Genomic DNA, 22,283 nt, shown 5'->3' with positions numbered 1-22,283 from the left:
GCTGCAAACAGGGAGCATTCCCTTGCCACAAACAGCCAAGCCAGGGCTGCAGGGCAGCTGCTCCAGCCCGGAGTGCACTGCTGAGTGCTGTGCTCTGGGGCTGGGGCTCCCCGCACAGGGGACTGGACTGGTGTGCCAGAGGAGACAGAGAAGCTGCAGCTTCAGCCTAACTGAGGTGGGTGCGTGGGCTGGGAAGAGTGGGGAGGCTCAAGGGGATTCACAGAGCTCATCCTGCTGCAAGGACGAGGACAAGGGAGTGGGAACTGAGCAGTGAGGAGAGCTGAGGGCTGGAGAGCAGCTCTGAATGACACTAAAATCCCACTGGACCTCTGAGACATTGCTGCTCCTCAGCCCGTGACAGGATGAGTCCCTAAGCCTGGGGCTCAGCCTTCCTCGTGGTGAGGGGCACCAAGGAAGGCAACAGTGTGATGGAGACTGCCATGGGCTGGGAACTCACTGGGGGAAAAGAGGGAGCAGTTGGGAAGTTCAAGGCAGGTGGGGGACAGAACTGTTCAGAGAAGGGCTGAGCTACAGCTTGAGCAAGCTGCAAAATGTCATTTGGGGTCATCCCAGATTGATTTCATTTCAGAAGCTATTGAACAAGTTTATTTTGGGGTGGTGGCATGTTTTCCCTGGGAGGTGTACACTCTGCACACTTGAGCTGTGTTGCTGAAATGCTCCAGCAGGTCTGTGCTGCAGGTCACCCCATTTCTTCTTTGGCTGATTGCGGCCCGCTGCTGAGCTCCAGCAGAGCCCTGGCAGAGCCCAGAGCAGCCTCAGCACCCGCAGAGCCTGGCTGCAAGGAGAGAAACCAGAAAGCGCCCGTCAGCTGAAGGCTCCTGTCCCCTTGTCCCAGCTGCCCGCGGTGCCCAGGCCATGCTGGCCGTGCCCAGAGCTGTGCCCAGAGCTGCCCATCCCTGCTGCCTTTGGGAGCAGAGCAGGAGGGCAGGACATGTGCCCAGCCTGCAGCCAGCCACGGCACATCCAGCCCTCAGCAGCTGCCCAGAGCAGGATGCTCCTGTGCTCGCTGCCATCTCCCCAAAGCTCTGATCCCACCATGCCAAGCAGACGGGACCCACCTGACGCCATCCCCTGCTGGAAGAAAAGCTGGTCCCAAACCATGTCCTCAGCCTTCTCCAAGGGCACGGCCCATCCACGCCACAGCTGCTCCCAAGCACTTCCCCATCCAGACTGGACCCCACCTGGAACGCTTCCTCTAGAAAAACACACAACAAATTATTGAAAATAGATTACAGACAAAAAAGGGAACAAGAAAAAAGGTCAAAAATCATATTACTGTCAGGGACTTGAGGAAGGCCCAACCCCTGCATGCCAGGGAAAAACCCACCCACAGGTAAGGGAAGCCCAGCCTTTCTCCCTTCCCCCCTGCACTGCCCCCCAAAATAACGGTGACCCCAAAGCAAACAGGGGCAGTGGAGCAGCCCAAGCCCTTCCTTGCCTGCAGACCAAAGCAGCCCCTGCACCGGTTCTGGAGTCCCACCTCTGCTCCCACCATGGGGGTTTGTTTGTGTCGGGCTGGCTGCCCCAGCCCGAGCCCCAGCCCGGGGCACGGTGGGTGCTGGGGCTGTTGGCAGGGCCAGGAGCCCACTCCCATTTCATCACCACCCCAGCCCATCCCCCCAGCCCTGCCAAAAGCAGCCTGGCAGCCGACTGAAGGATCAGCTGCATCCGCCCCAGCAAAGGGGGAACCTTTGGTTCCTGGCCAGGCTGTGCAATGCCCAAATCGGGGAGCATCCCCCTGCGTGTGGACTCACCTGCAAATTCCCTGTGGAGCCTGGCTTTGGAGAAGGTGCCAGAATCGAAGTCCATCATCCTCAGCTGCCGGTGGCCAGGTGGAGGAAGAGGTTGTCATCCTTGATGTCGTCCTCGCTGTCCCCAGCAGCAGCCCCACCTGGTACAGCTCCTCCAGGGGCTCCTTCTCCTTCCCTGGGGGTGAGCCCAGGCTGTCAGGGTTCTGCCCAGGGCCCAGAGCTGTCAGGGAACCAGGACAAGCAAAACCAGCTCAGATGGCAGCCACCAGTGCTGGGCAGAGCAGCTCAGCTCCAGCACAAGGGCTGCGTGTTCCCATCTGATGACCCCTGGGCAGTGACACAGGCAGGACAAAATGTCTGGGTTCCTTTGCTTCTGATTGCCAAGGCATGTGTGGAGCTGCAACTTACCAGGGCCTTGCATCAAAGTGTGCCTGTGGCTCTCTCCCTTCTTCTAGGGCAGATGAATATCCTGCAGCCAGGGATCACATAACAGCTCTTCTAATGAGGGCCTGTCCGAGTGCAGCATGGATAAACACCGCCTGATCACATCTTGGCACTCTGGGCAGAGAAACCAGAACCCGCCGGTCAGCTGGAGAAGGCTCCTGTTGGCTTTGTCCCACTATTCCCGTACCCAGGCCATGCTGGATGTGCTCAGAGCTGGGCCTAAACTCCCCCATCAATTCCCTGTTTTGGAGGAGAGCAGGAGAGCAGGACATGTGCCACCTCCTCAGCAGCTGCCAGAGCGGGATGCTCATGAGCTGCTGCTGTCTCCCAGCACTGGCATTGCCCCCGTGGCCAGAGATGAGGATCCACCTTGAGAGAGCCGTTGTGGCAGCGAGAGCTGATGGTCCCAGCTGATGTTCTGGCCCCTCCTGAAAGGGTGCTCCCCGCAGACCATCTGGTGCAGCAGGATGCCCAGGGACCAGATGGTAGCTGGCTTGCCGTAGTAAAATCGAAAGTGGGTCCATTCTGGGGGCCTGTATGACCGTGTTCCTGTGGAATACAGATGGGGTTCATCAGGGGGATGCTGCTGCTCCCAGAGCCTGGCCCCAGCATCCCTGGGCGTGTGGGGGCTGCCCCAGTGGCACACGGGGTGACCCGACGCCCTCTCGCCAGCACCTGGGACTTGTGTACAGACTTGGGGTAGGAAAAGAAGCCACTGGGGTTGGAAGAGGGCAGCAGAAGTCCTGGCAAGGCCCAACCATGAGGAGGAAAAACCCACCCAGTGCTTGGGAAAACCATGCCTTCATCCTCCCTGCCTGCACTGCCCAAAAACATCATGAATCCAAAACAAACCAGGTGAGTGGAGCAGTCCAAGCCCTTTCGCACCTGCACACCAAACCGGCTGGGACACAGATTACGGCCTCCCTCTCTGCTACCCCCACCCACCCGTGTTTTTGTTGGGCTGACTGCCCCAGCCCCAGCCCCAGTCTTGGGCAGAGTGGTGGGCAAAGGCTGCCAGCAGGGCTGGAAGCTGGCTCCCCACCCAGCCCTGCTCAAACGCAACTCAGCTGAAATCTCAGTGCCATGAAGGGCAGCAAAAGGGAGAATCCCCGCTGCCACAGCCAGCTTGGGCTGTGAGATGTTGGGCCATGAGATGCCAGGACCAAGAGCACACCCCTGCATGGGCTCACCTGCAAAGCGAGTGTAGGCTGTGTCTTGCAGGTAGGTGCCACAGCCAAAGTCAATCAATTTGGCCTGCCCAGTGGCCAGGTCAACCAGGATGTTCCCTGGTTTGATGTCCCTGTGCAGGACCCCGCAGCTGGTGCAGTGCTGCACGGCCTCCAGCACCTGGCGGAACAGATCCCGCGCCACCTCCTCGGACAGGAACCCCCGTGCCCGAATGAAATGATGCAGGTCCTGAGAGCACTCTGGGCGTTCCATCACGATCAAGATGTCGTTGGGGAGCTCAAGCCACTCCAGCAGCTGGACGACACCGGGGAAGCCAGTGGAGACCTTCTCCAGCAGCACGATCTCCAGGGGTGCGCTGGTGCCGTCGGGCTGCAGGAGGAGCACGATGCCATCAGTGGGGCTGATGCCATGCCGGGGGTCAGGAACTCCTCACCCAGCCCGGGATGCTCTGTGCCCTGCGCTGGCCCCACGCCCGCTCTCCCTCGAGGTGTCCGGGTGGCTCCCACCCTGCCGGGCCTCGGCTCATCCCCGCTGGCACGGCCCGGCTTCTGCCGCTGGCCCCGCTTACTCACCAGCTCGCCCCAGTGCCGGACGCGGTTCCTTGGCACCCTTTTGATGGCCACCTGCAAGCCAAGAGCAGCAGCAGGCTGAGCTCGCCACCCACCATGCCCAGCCTCAGCCCCAGCCCCAGCTCCAGCCCCATCCTCCTCCTCCTCCTCCTCTTCCTCCCCCCTCTCCCCCTCTCCCTTCCCCTTTTCCTTCTATCCCTCCTCCTCCTCCCCCTCCCTCTACTCCTCCTCCTCCTCCCGCTCCCCTCCTCCTCCTCCTCCGCCCGCCGCCGGCCCCGCCGCTCATCGGGGCGCCGTCCGAGAGCCGCGTGGCCGCGAAGACGCTGCCGAAGCCGCCGCTGCCCAGCAGCGAACCCAGCCGGTACCGCTCCTGCAGGCCCTGCTGCGCCTTCCCTGCGGGCGGGACGCGGCTGTCAGCGCTCGGCCCGGGGCCAGGAGCGGCCCCCGAGCGCCCCCCGACCGCCCCGGGCCGGCCCTCCCCAGGCGTTCGCTCCCGGCAACGGGACAGCGGCGGCTCGGGGGCGGCGGCCGCGCTGCCGAGCGGCGGAGCTCGGGCTGGGGAAGCCGCAGCGGAGGCGGCGGCAGCGGCCGCGCCACGTGTGTCCTCCGCGGGGCCCGGGAGGAGCCGGGGCCGGGGCCAGGCTCGGGCCAGGCGGAGCCAGAGCGAGGCGATGCCGCCCCAGCCCCAGGCACCGATGCCCGCCCAGAAGCGCCACCGCCAGCACGGCCAGAGCCGGGCGGAGGCGAGACCCCGGCGGGACGGCCGGGGGCGGGGATGGGGCAGCCCCGCCCGGAGCCGGGGGCGGGCCAGGGGCATGGCCCGGCCGGGAATGGGGAGAGAGAGCCTGGGAGAGGAGGGGACAGCGGGAAAGGGAGAGCGGGAGACGGTGCGGGACAGCGGGAGAGGGAGAGGAGAATCAAGAGGGAGTCTCTGCTTTGGCTGCCGCCGCCGCTGCTGCTGCTGCTGCAACTGAAGCTCCGGGGCCGTTTGTCCCCGTGTCCGTTTTTCCGTTGCCCGCTCACCCCCACGCCCAGCCCCCCGCTCCCCAGGGGCAGCCCCTGAGCCTGTCCAAACACGGGAACTTTGCCGTGTTCAGCCCAGACCCAGAGTCTGGGCTCCTGCACGGGGGCAGAGGTATCTCCTCGGTCGCTGCTGTGTATTGTCCCCGCTGAGGATCAAACCCTGTCGGGGCACATTCCCTGGCTGGAGGATTCCCTGGTCCTGGTCCTGCACTTATGGCTCCAGCGTTGCTTTCCAGCAAAAACTGGAAGGCAAACTGTGTAGCTCATGGTACTTTAGAGTGTCTAGAACTCGCTAAGTCACTGATCTTAGAGGTGAGATGCATTTGGAATTAATGGGATGGAGAAGTAGTGCAAGATGGAAAAAGGGAGCAGAGAAATAAATAGAGGAAAACATCTTGGACTGTTTCTTTCAATTTTCATTTCACTTCTGGAAAGCTGTTTCAGTTTTCCAGGAATCTTCTCCACAGTCCTGTTTGCTCTTCTCAAGAACCTTTCCTGGAGAACCAGGTTGAGCTCCTGTCACAAGATGTGCCACCACCTGCAGCTTCTCTTGGCTTTCCACAGCGGGAGTGCAGCATGACTCTTGCAGCAGAGCAGGACAAAGGTTTGGAGAACTTGACAGCTTGTCCTTTCTCTTCCTGGTGAGCTGGGGAGTTGTGCCATTGGTGAGGTTTTCATTGTGACTGTTCCAGCCTTGGGAAACAGGAGGTGGAACCAGGACTTGTTAGGGAATACAAGCCTGACTGAATGCAGAGAAGGAATCTCCAGAGCCCGCAGCCAGAAATGGAGAGTTGTGTGATAATCATTCCCACATCTCCATGGACACCTGGAAAGTGATCTAGAACATGAAAATGGGACAGAGGGAGTTTGTTTCTGTGTTCAGGTTGGGTGATTCTACATCTCCAGTGCTGGTATAAATCAAGAGCACAGTCAGTTCATGATAAGCACCAGAACAGGCTGGACCTCTGAGAGTAGGTGATGGAAAGAATTTGAAAAGGAGAAATGCAGGGAATGACTTGGTGGACTGTGCCAGGAGCAGGGCAGGTCCCGCTGCAGGAAAAGCCCCAGGCCAGCCCCAGCACAGGGAAGGCCTCGGGCACAAGGGCAGAATGCCGTGCTGGGAGCTGTGCCAGGGAGAGCCTGAGGCACCAAAGGCGCCTTGGCAGCAGCAGCTGCTTGCAGGGCATGGCCAGAAGCCTCCCTTGGCAAGCCGGCCTGGTGGCCAGCACTGCAGAGCTGCTGCCTCAGGGCTCATTTCTGGCTGGGCTCGGCCCCAGCCCACAGAGTGTGACCTCAGCCCTGACTCTGCCACGGCCCTTGTGCCTGAGCCCTGCAAAGCCCAAAGGTCACCTGTGCCCCCAGGCTGTGCCAGCCTCTGGGGCAGGGGGAGGAAAGGCAGAGAAGGGGCTGGGTTTGGCTCTGGGATGTGGGGTCCAGCAGAGACCATGAGGAGTCGAGGCAGTGGATGGAGTGCACTGAGCAGCCCCTTCTGCCCATGCAATCCTGGAATGGTTTGGATGGGAAGAGCTCTGCAGTGCTCATCTCATCCAAACCCCGCCATGAGCAGGGACATCTTTCACCAGATCAGGTTGTTCAGAGCCCTGTCCCAGCTGGACTTGAATGTTTCCAGGGATGGGGCACTGACCACCTCCCTGGGAACCTGTCCTGGTGTATCACCGCCCTCATCATCAAACATTTACTCCTTATCTGTTCTTATCTGAACCTCCCTTCCTTTAGTTTAAAACCACCCCCCTTTGTCCCGTTGTGCCAGGCCCTACTAAAACCTTTGTCCACCCTTGTATTTCCAATGAGCCAGGTTTCCATGGCAACTGCCGGGACAAGTGGCCCAGGTGTCACCCCCAGTGAGGGCTGCCATGGAAACAGTGCCCAGCACTGCCCCTTTCTGTCGGGCTGACCTGGCCTTTGGCCCTGGCCCTGGCGTTTGCTGCTGGTTCCGCGGCGCCTGACCGGCCAGTGCGGCACAGGGCAGGTGGCCATGGCACAAGCCCCCAGCAAGGGATCCCCTCTGGCTCTGGGCAGTGACACCAGCCCTGAGCAAGGGGCCAGGGCAGGTTTCCATTGCGACCAACCATCACAACGGCTCCAGGAGCAGAGTGACTCTTGCCAAGGAACTTTGTGGTGCTGTCACTTAATATTAAATCTGGTTTTTGCTGATCCCTTGCTGGGGATTTTTTCAGCGCTCTCAAGCCCTCATTGGTAACAGGGTGAAGGAGCCCTGGCCCAGGCTCTGGCCCTGGGGGACACGGGGACGCTGCCAGGGGGTCCCTGTCCCCCTGTCCCACCCCCAAAAGCCCCGGCCCCCGTCCCCGTGTCAGGTTCTAGGGTCGATCTCGTGGAACATCCTCTGGGGGAGGCTGCGGCGCCGGGGGCGGGGGGACCCGGGGGGACAGGGGACCCCGCTGTGCACGAGCAGCGATGGATTTCTCTGGGGGGAACTGGGAGGGGGGGCAGGGGTGGAGTGACCTCCCCAGTGACCTCACACAGCCCCTGTGATGTCACACAGCCCCTGTGATGTCACACAGCTCCTGTGATGTCACACAGCCCACTCTGAGATGTAACAGGCCACCTGTGATTTCATACAGGTGTCCTGTGAGGTCACAGCCTGCTCTTTGAGGTCTCAGTCTGCTCTGTGATGTCAGAAAATCTGCCCTGTGAGGTCACAGCCCAGCCTGTGATGTCACAGACACCCTGTGATGTCACAGCCAGCTCTATGATGTCACAGCCACGTTTGTGATGTTATGCAGCCTCGCTGTGATGTCACAGCCTGCTCTGTGATTTCACAGTCAGCTCTGTGATGTCACAACCCACTCTGTATTGTCTCAGCCTTCTCTGTGACATCACACAGCTGCTCTGTGATGTCGCAGAGCCATTTTCTATGATGGCATTGTCTTCTCTGTGGTCTCACAGCCCTTTCTGTGATGTCACAGAGCCCTTTTCTATGATGGCAGAGTCTTCTCTGTGACCTCGCAGCCCATTCTGTGATGTCACACAGACAACCTGTAATGTCACAGACGAATTTGGGACATCACAACCTCCTCTGTGATGTCACAGCCTGCTCTGTGATGTCACAGCCTGCTCTGTGATGTCACAGCCTGCTCTGTGATGGCAGAACTCACTTAACATGTCACACAGCACCTCTGTGGGCTCACAGACCCACCCTGTGATGTCACAACACCTTCAGTGATGGAACACCGCCACCCTATAATGTCACAGCACACTCTTTGACCTCACAGCTTGCTCTGCTCTGTGATGTCATACAGGCATGCTCTGATGTCACAGCCTGCTCTGTGATGTCACAAAATAAACCAGTGATTTGACAGCCAACTATATGATGTCACAACCTGGTCTGTGATGTCACACAATCACAGAATTGCTGGGTTGGAAGAGACCTTTAAGATCATCAAGTCCAGCCCATGCCCTAACACCACCTCAGCTAAACCATGGCACTGAGTGCCACATCCAGTCTTTTTTTAAACACATCCCAGGATGGTGACTCCACCACCTCCCTGGACAGACAGTTTCAGTACTTCACCCTTTCCATAAAAAAAATTTCCTAATATCCAATCTAAATTTCCCTTGGTGCAGCTTAAGACACTGTCCTCTGGTCCTGTCAGTTGCTGTGAGGAGGAAGAGACCGACCCCCACCTGACTGCAACCACCTTTCAGGGAGTGTAGAGAGTGATAAGGTCACCTCTGAGTCTTCTCCAATCTAAACCGCCCCATCTCCCTCAGCTGTTCCTCACAGGACTTGTGCTCCAAGCCCCTCACCAGCCTTGTTGCCCTTCTCTGGACACGCTCCAGCCCCTACATGTCCCTCCTAAATTAGGGGGCCCAGAACTGGACACAGCACTCGAGGTACGGTTTCACTACAGGGGAAGAATGCAGAGCACACTAGAGCCAGCTACAGGGGAAGAATGACCTCCCTGCTCCTGCTGGCCACACCATTCCTGATCCAGGCCAGGAGCCATTGGCCTTCTTGGCCACCTGGGCACACTGCTGGCTCATGTCCAGCCTGCTGTCGACCAGTGCCCCCAGGTCCCTTTCTGCCTGGGCACTGTCCAGCCATCCTCACCACGCTGTCCCCAGCCTAGAGCATTGCAGGGGGTTATTGTGGCCAAAAGGCAGGACTGGGCACTTGGACGTGGTAAACTTCACCTTCTCGAACTCTGTCCATTCCTCCAACTGTTCCATGTGTCCCTGCAGAGTCCTCCTACTTCCCAACAGATGGACACATGCTCCCAGCTTAGTGTCATCTGCAGATTTACTAATGAAAAGCTCAATCCCCTCATCCATGTGGTCAATAAAAATATTGAACAGAGCTGGCCCAGCACAGAGCCCTGAGGGACAGCACTGGTGACTGTCCCCAGCTGGAGGCAGCACCGCTCACCACCACTCTCTGGCCGGCCATCCAGCCAATTCTGAACCCAGCACAGAGTGCTCCTGGCCCAGCCGTGGGCTGCAGCTTTTCCAGGAGTGTGCTGTGGGAGACAGTGCCAAAGACCTTGCTGGAGTCCAAATAGACACATCCACAGCCTTTCCTGCATCCACCAGGAGGGTCACCTGGTCATAGAAGGAGACCAGGCTGGTCAAACACGACCTAGCCCTCCTAAACCCCTGCTGGCTGGGTCTGACACCCTGGCCATCCTGGAAGTGCTGTGTGATGGCACTCAGTGTGAACTGTTCCATGTCCTTACCGGGTACTGAGGTCAGGCTGACTGGCCTGGAATTACCAGGATCATCCTTCCCACCCTTTTTCTGAATGGGCACCACGTTGGGAAGCTTCCAGTCATCTGGGACCTCACCAGTGAGCCAGGGCTGCTGGTAAATGATGGAGAGTGGCTTGGCAAGCTCATCTTCCAGCTCCTTCATCACCCTGGGGTGGATCCCATCTGGTCCCATGGATTTATGAACATCCAAGTATCTCAGCAGGTCTCCGACTGCCTCCTCTTGGAAAATGGGTGCACCATTCTGCTTCCTGGCACCTACAACCAGCCCAGGAGGACAGTTGCTGAAGTCAAATCGCCTTCTCACTAAAAACTGAGGCAAAAAATGGCGTTAAGCACCTCTGCCTTCTCCTCATCTGCAGTTATTAAATTCCCTTCCACATCTAATAAAGAACAAAGGTTGGTCATACCCTTCCTTTTACCATTGATATATTTGTAACAATATTGTTTATTATCCTTTACAAAAGCTGCCATTTTAAGTTCAAACTGAGCTTTGGCTTCCCTAATTTCTTTCCTACATGCCCTAGCAAGCCCCTTAAATACTTCCTGAGAGACCTGACCCTCCTTCCAAAGATCATACATCCTCTTTTTATTCCTACGTTCCTTCAAAACCTCATTGCCCATCCAGGCTAGGGGTTTGCCTCATCGACTCATCTTTGAGCACACAGGGACAGTCTCTTCCTGTGCCTTCGAGATCTCTGAAGCACACCCCCTTTCCTCAACTCCTTTGTTTTCAAGGGCTGCTTCCCAAGGAACTCTCTGAATAAGTCTCCTAAATAGGCCAAAGTCTGCCCTCCAGAAGTCCAATGTAGGAGTCTTATTGGTGTTCTTCCTCATTTCACCAAATATTGAGAATTCTATAATTTCATGATCACTGTTCCCCAAGTGACCTCCAACCACCACATCTCCCACCAGCCCATCTCTATTTACAAACAACAGATCTAACATAGTCCCTCTCCTGGTGGGCTCACTCACCAGCTACGACAAATAATTGTCCTCCACAAACTCTAAAAATTTCCTAGACTGCCTCTTTTCTGCTGTATTGAGTTCCCAGCAGATGTCCAGCAGATCGAAGCCACCTACAAGAACAAGGGCTGATGATCCAGAAACATTCCCTAGCTGCTTATAGAGTGAGTTGTCCACCTCTTCTTCCCAGCTGGCTGGATGATAACAGACTCCCCGTAGGATGTCAGCCTTGTTGGCCTTCCCCCTAAGTCTTACCCATAGACATTCAACTCCATCTTCATAAGTTTCAATACTTATGGTGTCAAAAGCCTCCCTAATATAAAGGGCCACCCCTCCACCTCTTCTCCCTTTCCTGTCTCTCCTGAAGAGCTTGCAGCCATCCAGTGCAGCGCTCCAGCCATGTGAGTCATCCCACCCTTTTTCTGTGATGGCAATTACATCACAGCTCTGCTGCTGCACCATGGCCTCCAGCTCTTCTTGTTTGTTACCCATGCTGTGTGCATTGGTGTACAGGCACCTCAGCTGGGCTGCTGATTTCACCCCTAACTCAGGCTTACCACCCACGAGCCTGCTTCCAGACAGCCCAGCTACATCTCCCTTCCCCTTCAGACATAGTTTAAAGCCCTCTCAACAAGTTCTGCCAGTTCATGAGCTAAAATTCTTCTGCCCTTCACAGAAAGATGGAGCCCGTCTGGTCCAAGCAGGTCGGGTGCTGTAAAAGTTGCCCCATGATTAAAGAATCCCAAATTTTGTCGATGACACCAACCCTTGAGCCACTCGTTGATAATGTGAGCTCTCCTATTGCTTTCACCATTTTTCTCAGACTCCAGAGGGACTGAGGAAAAGACTGTCTGTGCTCCTGTCTTATTAACCACCTGACCCAATGCCCTAAAGTCCCTTTTAATTGCTCTGACACTCCTCTTTCAAATCTCATCACTGCCAGCCTGGGGTATCAGCAGTGGGCAGTAATCAGAGGGCTGAATCAGCCCAGGCAGTGTGTCAGTGATATCCCGTACCCGGGCCCCAGGGAGGCAGCAGACCTCTCTGTGGGGTGGGTCTGGTCGACATATGGGGCCCTCTGTTCCCCTCAGGAGGGAGTCACCCACCACGACTACCCTTCTTTCCTTTTTGATGTTAGAGGTGCTGATCTGTCTCACAGATGAATCATAACTGGGAGGCTCACAGGGCAGATAATTTTCTTCTAAACCATCTGGCTGACTCTCCAGATCCAGGGAATCACACCAAATCTGAAGGGGCACCTGGCTTGGGAGCGGGGGTTGGGAGGGATTTTTATTATTACCTCCTCGAGTAGGTACCCACTCCCACTCCCTTCATCAGCCAGGTGTCCTTCTATAGCCTGACAGTGGGAGGCATGGGAGACAGCGGGAACCAAGGAGAGCATTGCTGCCCTGCCAGACCTCATGGAACCAAGGATCCATTGTGACACTGCAGGGCCCTGGGGCACCACGGTGCCATTGTGACACTGCAGGGCCCAAGGATCCAAGGGACTTTGTGACACCAGAGTGACATTGTGACACTGGGAGGCCTCATGGAATCATGGAGAGCACTGGGATACTCTGGAGCCTCATGGAACCGTGGTGACACCAAGTTGGCGGGGAGTGTTGATCTGCTGGAAGGCAGGAGGGCTCTGCACAGGGCCCTGGACAGGCTGGATCCAGGGCCCAAATCCAACAAGGTGAGGTTTAACAAGTCCATGTGCCAGGTCCTGCACTTTGGAAACAACAACCCCTGCAGCGCTACAGGCTGGGGACAGAGTGGCTGGACAGCAGCCAGGCAGAAAGGGACCTGCAGGGACTGATGGACAGCAGGCTGGACATGAGCCAGCAGTGTTCCCAGGTGGCCAAGAAGGCCAATGGCTCCTGGCCTGGATCAGGAATGGTGTGGCCAGCAGGAGCAGGGCAGTGATTCTTCCCCTGTGCTCGGCACTGGTTGGGCAGCACCTCGAGTGCTGTGTCCAGTTCTGGGCCCCCCAATTTAGAAAGGACATGGAGGGGCTGGAGCATGTCCAGAGAAGGGCAACAAGGTAGGTGAGGGGTCGGGAGCTCAAGTCCTGTGAGGAGCAGCTGAGGGAGCTGGGGTTGTTTATCCTGGAGAAGAGGAGGCTCAGGGGACACAAGGCGGCGTCAGGGCACAGGTTGGACTTGATGATCTCCAAGGTCTTTTCCAGCCTTGCTGATTCTGGGATTCTCTGAAACCACCCTTGGAGCAGTTGCAGGAGGAGCCCTGGGCCTCCTCTTCAGAAGCTCCAGCAGCCCAGGTCCCTCAGCTTCTCCTCACAGCCCCAAAGCCCATCCTGTCAGTCCTGCAGAGCCTCTGCAGCCCCTCCTCACTGCCCAGAACGGGCAGCCCCACAGCCAGACACAGCAGCCCAGATGTGCCCCCCTGGCCTGGGGTGCCTCTGGCAAGGGAGCAGCACAAGGCACTGCAGGAGCCTGCAGACAATTCCTGCAGCACTTGTGGGATGATCCTGCTCCCCAAGAGATGTTCCCATGGTGCCAAGTCAGGAACTGGAATGGGGAGTGGGGCCAGACAGGAAAGGGCAAACAGGGATGGGCTGTGTGCAGGGGAGGGAAGAGGGGTGAGGAAGAGAAATAAATTTGTAGGAGGAAGAGTAAAGAAAGCAAAGGTGAAGCCAAGGAAATGCTCAGGGCAGTCCGGGGGTGGCTGCCAGGCAGCCCTGGCTCTGAGCAACAGCGTCTGCAGTGGGACAGGAAGCTCCCAGCTGATGGGAACAAACTTTCTGGCTGACTGCAGAGGCCAGGACAAAGCTGAGTGGTTTCCCTGGCGTCCCCCAGCCCTTCCTGGCCCCAGGGGCTGCTGGCATTTGTGCTCCCTCAGGTTCATGTCCCCACAGCACCAGCATGGGGGTGCTCCCGCCTGCTGTGTGCAATGCAAACAGGGGCTCTTGACGTTTCTTTTTGGACAACATTAATATGTAAAACAAAGAAAAAGAACCTCCAAAAGGAAAACAGCAAGAAGTGTCAAAGACAACATTTATTAGAAGTGTTTTGCAGAAATTGGCCAGCAGTTTAATGTTCCCGAAACCATCCAGTCATCAGTGTCCACACTGCAGCCTTGAGCTCCTGGTTCCTCAGGCTGTAGATGAGGGGGTTCAGGGCTGGAGGCACCACCGAGTACAGAACTGACAGGGCCAGATCCAGGGATGGGGAGGACATGGAGGGGGGCTTCAGGTAGGCAAGAGTGCCAGTGCTGAGGAACAGGGAGACCACGGCCAGGTGAGGGATGCAGGTGGAAAAGGCTTTGTGCCGTCCCTGCTCAGAGGGGATCCTCAGCACGGCCCTGAAGATCTGCACATAGGAGAAAACAATGAACACAAAACAGCCTAAATATAGAAGAGCACTTAGTACAATAAGCCCAGCTTCCCTGAGTTTGCAGTGTGATCTTGAGGATCTGGGGGATTTCACAGAAGAACTGGCCCAGGGCATTGCCATGGCACAGGGGCAGGGAAAATGTATTGGCCGTGTGCAGCAGTGAATAGAGAAAGGCACTGGCCCAGGCAGCTGCTGCCATGTGGGCACAAGCTCTGCTGCCCAGGAGGGTCCCGTAGTGCAGGGGTTTGCAGATGGACACGTAGCGGTCGTAGCACATGATGGTCAGGAGGGAAAGCTCTGTTCCAAGGAAGAAGAAAAGCAGAAAAACCTGTGCAGCACATCCTGGGTAGGAGATGGTGCTGGTGTCCTAGAGGGAATTGTGCATGGCTTTGGGGACAGTGGTGCAGATGGAGCCCAGGTCGCTGAGGGCCAGGTTGAGCAGGAAGAAGAACATGGGCGTGTGCAGGTGGTGGCCGCAGGCTACGGCGCTGATGATGAGGCCGTTGCCCAGGAGGGCAGCCAGGGAGATGCCCAGGAAGAGGCAGAAGTGCAGGAGCTGCAGCTGCCGCGTGTCTGCCAGTGCCAGCAGGAGGAAGTGGCTGATGGAGCTGCTGTTGGATGTTTCTTCCCTCTGGGAATCATGGACTATTGAAAGAAGATATTGACAAGACGGGAAAGATTTCAGTGTGTCATTCCTATGTTTTTTATTAGGAATCCCCCCCAAAATACTTCTCCTTGTTGGCTGAACTTTGCTCAGCCTTTTTTCGCTGAGGTCAGGTTTGTGCTGCTGCCTCATCTTCGACACTGCTCTCAGCCTGAACACTGGACAGCCCATAGGGAAAACAGGGCTCGCTGTGCCCCAGTGCAGTCAGACCTGTGGGTCCCACACAGGAGCCCTTTGCTCATTTCAGCTTCCTCTGTTTCAGGGTGATCAAACTTCCAACGTGATTGAACAATAAAGTGGCCTTTTTGAAGACTTCATTTTCATTGTCAGCATCTCTAAATTTTTCTACCTTTCCCTGTGCAGTTGGAAATGGAGGGATACTAAGGGTTGGTCTGGCTCTCTGCTTTTTTTGTCAGTGCTACCCAGAGTGCTTTTGTCACAGGAAACTCAGACTTTTTGTCACAGGTATCATGATTAGCAGATCTTGAAATGCTCTCAAGTCCCTGAGCACTCAGTCACAGAGAATTAAAGCCACACAGGCCACATTTGCAGTGCTCAAACACAGCCCTGTTGCTGCTGCTGCTGAAATAGAATCAACTGACAGAGGCCATCACAGAAATTGCCTCTGGAGTGTCAAATCAAATGAAAAAATCCACCAGGAGAAAGAGAAGCCAGAACTTCTCGACACACTTCATTGTTTCTTCTGAGCAGCAGCAGAAAATGGAGATGCCCAGAGATATTTCCAGCTGCTGCTGATCCCAGTGGAGCCCAGCCTGCTGCCCTGTCCCAGCTTTCCCACCCTCCAGCAGACGCCCTGGTTCCCTGCAGGTGCCGTGGGATGGCACTCAGGAGGATCTGCTCCAAGGCCTTCCCCTGGAGCACGCTCAGGCTGCCAAGCCTATGGATCCTGGATCATCCTTCCCACCGAGCCTTCCTGTGCACGGCTGCTCCATTTGCACCTTTGCGCTCAGCTCGGACTTCTCCACTTCACCAGGAGAGCTGGGAAAGGATGGAGAGCAGCCTGGCAAGCTCTTTCTGCAGCTCCCTCTTTACCCTGGGGAGGGAGAACATTCCACAGGAAAGCAACTGGTGCCACAAGGAGCGGGTGGCCTCAGGCACCTTTGGGGATGGAACAAGGCCTTGGTTTGACATGAGTAAGCACAAGCAATTCACATGAGTAAACAAGTAATTAGCACAGACATACCTAAGTACTTAGCACCAGTTAGCATAAGAAAAACCTGGCAGGCCTAACTTGACATGAGAGTGACCTGACAAAAAGCTTTAGACACAGTCTACCAGAAGAACTAAGGGCAAGTGTGGAATCAGCCCTGTGCAGGGAAGCCCTGAGGAAGACTTTGTGCTGCTTTGGGGCATCGCGACCGCTCCTGGCCAGGGCCTGGACATCAGCTTCAAGTATGGGAATCTGACACAATGCATTTCTAACCCGCTGCCTATGGAATCACCTCAGCAGTGTAAAGATGGATGGTGATTTTGATACAAGGCCTACATCAACCCACTGAAATTTATATGTGGCAGAGAAACACTTTAGTGGGGTGCAGACGCCTGCCCTCCTGCCAGGTCAATCAAAGGGCTTTTGGCTGACAATGCATTTGTCTGCTGATTTCTTTGAATGAGGGAGACCCCTCAGGACTGCTGTATCCTGAGGGAACACCGTTGGCCTTGGCCTGTAGGCACCTGCACAAGCTTAAAATCAGCTGCCTCAGCTTCCAGGACCTCTCTTGGCCAGCATCCTGACATGGATGCAGGACTGCTGTGAGGCACTGCTGGGACCCAGCGGGACAGGACCGGCTGTCTCGTGTCCACGTAGCACCCCTCACACAGCCAGGGCCATCCCGAAACCAGAAAAACACTCACATGTCAGCACAGGGGAGCAAGGAGCACTGGGCTCCTCTCAGGGTATCTCAGCTGGGCTCGCTCCACAACACAGCCCCACTTTCAGGCCTGCTGATGCCCAGCTGCCAGAAATGCCTACCTTGTTCTCTCCAGGGTGCACAGGGAGAGCCAATGAGCAGGACGCCTTGGGAGGCAAACCTTCCCAGCCTTTTCTGAGGCCAGGGACACACCAAGATCAGCCAAGACTCTCCACACTGCCTGGCCCACCCAGCCCAGCTCTGTGCTGGCCCTGGGCCACAGCAGCTTCCACCAAGCAAAGCCAAATGCACATTGCCAAGAGTTGAAACACAGCAGACAGGGAAGAGGTGAAAAGTGTGTGTGTAAAGGCCTTTTAATTCACAGCTCTCAGAGAGAGCTCTGGGGCTCACGGCTGGACAGAGATACTCCTGCTCACGCCTCTGTCCAAAGGGGGGAACACACCCTGCTGCAGGTGCTTGGGTTGGTCTCCACAGGTCCAGGTGGATGCCAAACCTGCTCTTCACAGCCTTCTCCCTTGCCCTGCCCCTCTGCCAAGTGCAACGGGCCTCAGGCAGTGAAAGGACCACAGAGAGCCAAAGGGGGACCCTTGCACCTGCCTCGCTGGGAGCTCCCTGGGAAGCACTTTCCTTGAGAAGCAAGCCCCTTTCCTCCAAAGGCATTTCCCCAAATGTGTAGCTGTCCTGGGGAACACCAACACACTCTCAAGAAAAGCTGGCAAGGCTGAACGACTTCAGGTCCTTTCAGGACAGGCACTCCAGCTGTAGCTCATATTCTCCCAAGTGCGTTTCCAGGTGGAGGTTCAGAGGGGCAGCCCCAGGCCCTCTACAAACACAAGCTGCCCGCTGCCTCTTCACCTGCCTCAACTCCTGCCTGCGGTCACTGCAGCAAAACCAGGCTGTTCCAGCCAGAGCCCAGAGCCCTGTTCCCACAGGACGCTCTTGCCAGCACCTTCCAGGACTCTCCGCTGTGCATGCAGCACTTTTCATGCCAGCTCTCAACAGTGGGATTTGAGGGGCAGCAAGGACAAATGTCACAAACCTGTGTGACACTCCAGATCCTCATGGAGCCAAGGGGCCAGTGTGACACTGTGGGGCCTCATGGAAACAAGAGGCCATTGTGAGCCTGCAGGGCTGTAACACCCCAGAACACTGAAATGCTGGGGGTCACCAAAGGTTTCTTTACTTGAGTTTGGTGCACAGGAGAAACACCAACCAGATATTCTCACCATGGCCAGATGCAAAGGATATTCTTGGTAGGAAGGGACCCAGCTCTTTAGTGAATGGCCCACACAGGGATTGAACCCACAACCTCGGTGATACCAGCACCATGCTCTAACCAATGGAGCTAAGAGATCAAAATAACACAAAATTTTACTGACAAAATATAGACAATCAAGGAACTTGAGCAAAGGGTTTCATACAACATCCACTTCAGCAAAAAACTCTTACCATAGCATTACTTTGTTAATTTAGCCCACTTTACCTAAAAACCTTTAACCCTTACGATGATAAGTTACCAAAAAATGTTCCATGTAAGCAGGATTAGAAGACGAAGAAATAGAGAACAACAGAAAGACAGAAGATCTGTAGAAAGACACACACATAGATACAAACTGCTCAGGTTCCAGCATCATTAACAGAGGAACCCCAGGAGAAGGCAGGATCCAGACCATGGGCTGGCCTCGTGCTCCGGCTTTTAAACCCCTGGGCCTTCATGGGCCCGCCCCTGGGGTGGGACTGCCAGTTGCTTGTCCAATCAGAGCCAGGGAAGGCACCAGCTTCTGGTGTGTGATTGATTGACTGCTGGGCCAATCAGAGCTGGGGTAGCCCTTCCTGTTGTGTGATTGACTGACAGCTGGGCCAATCAGAGATGGGTAGCAGTGCCCCTGCTGTGTGATTGACTGACAGCTCAGCCAATCAGAGCTGGGTTAACACCGCCCCTTCCATGTGATTGACAGCTGTGCCAGGCCAGGGCTGGGGGCGGGGCTCTGTCCCACCACAAACCAAGGCCTGACCCGCTCCTGGTCCCACACGGGCATTCCGAGCATCCCAAGGTGTCTGGGGACATCGATCTCATCCAGCCTCTGACAGTGACCACGGTGACACTACAGAACCTCATGGAGCCATGGGTCAGTTGTGACAATGCAGGCCCCAAGGACACCATGGTGACACAATGGAACCTCATGGAGCCATGGGTCAGTTGTGACACTGTGCTGCCTCATGGGAGCAAGGAGACCATTGTGAACACGGGGGCCCCAAGGAACCAAGGGTCCATGGTGACCTTGTGCAGCCCGCAGTGTCACAGAGGAGCCGTTGTGACACTGCGCGGGCGCATGGAGCCCAGGAGCCATTGTGACACATCAGGGCTTTGTGGAACCATGAAGCCATTGTGACATTGCAAGGCCCCATGGAAGCACAGGGCCATTGTGACACTGCAGAAGCAAGGGGAACATTGTGACACTCCAGGGCCTCATGGAACCAAGGAGACCATTGTGACACTGTGGAGTCCCACGAAACCAAGGGAACATGGAACAGGTCTGGCTGGCTGGGCCTCCAGGGGACCACCTGACAGGTCCAGGTGACCTTGGCATGTTGAGGGCTGCTTCTCATCTGCCCTGAAGCACTGGGGCTCTGGGCTTTCCTTCCTATGGGAGAGAACTGTCCTTCTCCTCCATGGGCCATGGCCAAAATTGGGATTCCACTTCCAAAACTCTGTACATCCAAGGATTGCTCCCCAGTGAAAGCTCCGAGGACAAAAAGGTGTGGCTGCCCTTGGCCTCCTGCAGATGCCTCTCACCCAAAACCCTGGGGCTCGGTGCTTTCCTTCCAATGAAAAAGAACCACCCTTCTTCTCAAGGTGTTCATGGTCCAAATTGAGATTCCTCCTTCCAAATTCTGTATAATTCTGTATATCCAAGGAATCATTCCATGACAAAATCTGTGAGGAAAAGCAGGTCTTGCTGGCTTGGCCGCCCAGGAGCCATGTCTCTCCTCTTCTACCTTTGAAACACTTGGGCTCTGTGCTTTTCTTCCTTTGGAAAAGAACCGTCCTTCTTATCTATGCAGAAATGGCTGAAATTGGGGTTTCATCTCCCAAATTCCCTATATCCAAGGGTTACTTTCAGAAAAAAGCTACCAGGACAGAGAGGTCTGGCTGGCCTAGGCCTCTGGTGGCCACCTTTCATCTGCCCCTGAAACACCGGTGTTCTGTGCTTTTCTTCGCATGGAAAGAATTATGCTTCTCCTCCGGGTGTCCATGTCGGAAATTGGGATTCCACTTCTAAAATTCCCTATATCCAAAGGTTGTTCCCAGCCAAAATCTGCCAGTACCATCCATTCTGGCTAGTCTTGGCCTCTGGTGGCTGCCCCTGCCACACTGGGGCTCGGTTCTTTCCTTCCCATGGAGATCACTGTGACACTGTGGGGACCTCATGGAAGCAAGGGGATCATTGTGGCACCACTGGAGCCCATGGAACCAAGGGGCCATGGTGACATAGCGGAGCTTCATGGACCCAGAGACCATTATGACTCTGTGGGACCTGATGGAACCATGGAGACCATTCTGACCCTTCAGGGCCTCGTGTCACCAAGGGGGCATTGTGACACCTCAGGGCCTCATGGAAGCAAGGGACCATTGGGACACTGTGGGGCCCCATGGAACCGAGGGAACATGGAACAGGTCTGGCTGGCTTGGCCTCCCAGGGGCCACCTGACAGGTCTGGCTGATGTTGGAATGCCAAGAGCTGCCTCTCATCAGCTCCTGGAGCACTGGGGCTCCATGCTTTCCTTCCTAAGGGAAAGAACTGTCCCTCTTTTCAGCTGCCCATTGCCAAAATTGGTAAGCTCCCTTAAAATTTCCTCTATGCAAGGGTATCTCCCAGAAAAAAAACTGTCAGCTCTAGCTGACCTCTGGCAGTAACCTCTCATGCACCTGGGGAAACTGTGGGGCTCTGTTCCTTCCTTCCTGTGGAAAAGAACCTGGCCTTCATGTCCAGGGTCCATGGCAAAAATTAGAAGTAGGCCTCCAAAATTCCGTATATCCAAGGATCGCTCCCAGACAAAAGTAGCCAGGACAGACAGGTCAGGCTGGCCCTGTGCTCTGGTGTTTTTCTTAGACTATGAGCTGAATGTTTTCATTTGAAAACACCTTGGAGAGCACCCAGAGATCTCCCAAGGTGGGGTTTTGAGGCCTTGGGCACATGACCACTACATATGGACAAAGGAGCTCTGTGTTCTGTGCTGTTGTGGTGGTTTTGCATCACGGAAGTGATGTCCTGAGAGAAGCTGCTAGCAGTTTCCATGGTGTCTGACAAAAAAAAACCCAATCAGTAATTAGCTTTGAGAGCTGACAATCTGTTAAACCACTAAGGAAACTGCACACGCCTCTGTGAAGACACAAGTTAAAGATGGAGAAGCCTGGCTGGGTCTGTTTCCCTTCTGGCCAGCAAAGAGGTGACCGGGCCGGCCCAGCCCCCGTCTCAGCCAGGCCAGGCCGGGCGGCTCCTGCCGTGGGGCCGGGCCCCTTCCCAGGGAGCCGCCAGGCCCCATCGGCTGCCGGGCAGGGCAGGGGAGGCCGCGGGGCCGAGGCCGGGCCGGGCCGTGGCTGCGGTTGCTGACATCTGGCCACTACCGAGCCCTGCCCCGCCGCCAGCCCGGGCCCGGCCAGGATCCGCCGGGCCCCAGGAGCAGCCCCGGGCCGGGCCGGCTCAGCCAAGGTTCTGCCACCCTTGGGGTTCGCCTGCAACCAGCGGGCAGGGGAGGAGAAGCCATGGGCCCCGGCCGTGCTGCTGCTGTGCTCTGGCCTGGCTGCTGAGATCCTGGCCCTGCCCCAGCGCGGCCCAGCCTGACACAGCCCCAGCGCAGCCGCTGCAGAAACCTCCATGGTAAAACAGCTCCGGCCGCAAGTACCGAGCCCGGCCGGGGTCACGGAACCATCTGCAGGCCCCAGCTGAGATATTGACTCTTCCAGTGCTTCCATCCTCCCTTGAGTGAGAGAAAAGGACAAAGTGCAGGCACACACAGGAGCAACATGAAGACACCGAGATCAGTGAAGAGGAAGTTGAGTCCCAGATGGGAGGGATGAGGAGATGCCTTGATCTTGGGGCTCAAATCCTCTGGTAAAGCTATGGAGAAGGATGTAATTGATACATCAGACTCTCTTTTTCCCTATAGCACATTGAAAAGTATGGGGAGATGATTTGTTCAGCAAAGGCCTCCATGCTAATGTAAGGAAATGTTGAAGTACCTGTGATCCCATGAGAAGTTTGAGCAATGAAAGAGAGCAGAGTGATGAGACCCTATGCCCCCAGGGAGAGAAGAAAACCTCTGTTTACAGAGATGAAGATGATTTCAGAAATAGATGAAGAGAACCTTTGCTCTTAAACAGCTCATCTGTAAACTAATACCCCATAAGTTGGCATGGCCCATAAACACAGCTGTGGGAAAAGCTGTGAAAAAATGGGAGGGACTTCACAAGTATAGATTTTTCCTAGGCAGCTGCTATTCATGGAAATGAAAAGCCATGAGATAACTGTTGTCTTGTGGAGAAGTCTCCATAACATTTACAAGAGGAACTTCTCTCCCTAAGTGAGCTGAAGAAAGACTATTCTAGATGGTGGTAAACTGACTGAAATTTTAGGTTTTGTCTCTTTACAAAATTGTCAGGTT

General features: G+C 55.9%; 1 protein-coding gene and 1 long non-coding RNA gene across 2 annotated transcripts in view; both read right to left on the bottom strand.

Annotated features, from left to right (window-relative positions):
• Window positions 1–22,283, bottom strand: part of LOC137467810 (uncharacterized) — a 332,764-nt gene that overhangs the window by 290,058 nt on the left and 20,423 nt on the right. The window lies entirely within an intron of this gene.
• On the bottom strand, window positions 1,830–10,365 carry LOC137467806 (serine/threonine-protein kinase pim-1-like). The gene is made up of 6 exons (XM_068179223.1): window positions 10,341–10,365; window positions 9,719–9,999; window positions 3,407–3,698; window positions 2,586–2,765; window positions 2,181–2,330; window positions 1,830–1,947 (listed from the first exon to the last, which is right to left on the bottom strand). Exons 1-5 carry the CDS (start codon window positions 10,363–10,365, stop codon window positions 2,224–2,226), a joined length of 885 nt encoding a protein of 294 aa, XP_068035324.1. The 3' UTR covers window positions 1,830–1,947; window positions 2,181–2,223.

Source organism: Anomalospiza imberbis, unplaced genomic scaffold, assembly GCF_031753505.1.
Source record: "Anomalospiza imberbis isolate Cuckoo-Finch-1a 21T00152 unplaced genomic scaffold, ASM3175350v1 scaffold_80, whole genome shotgun sequence".
Classification (NCBI taxonomy): Eukaryota; Metazoa; Chordata; class Aves; order Passeriformes; family Viduidae; genus Anomalospiza; species Anomalospiza imberbis.
Note: the sequence above shows the minus strand (reverse complement) of the source record. Positions and strands in the feature narration are given on the sequence as shown.

Coding starts and splice junctions, on each gene's coding strand:
- LOC137467806 (XM_068179223.1), bottom strand. CDS start 10,365: ATGGGCAATGAGGTTTTGAAGGAAC. Junction 10,000..10,340: donor CAATGAGGTTTTGAAGGAAC/GTAGGAATAAAA, acceptor GGCTGGTTGTAG/GTGCCAGGAAGCAGAATGGT. Junction 3,699..9,718: donor GGCCAGTCAGCCTGACCTCA/GTACCCGGTAAG, acceptor GGTGTCGTCCAG/CTGCTGGAGTGGCTTGAGCT.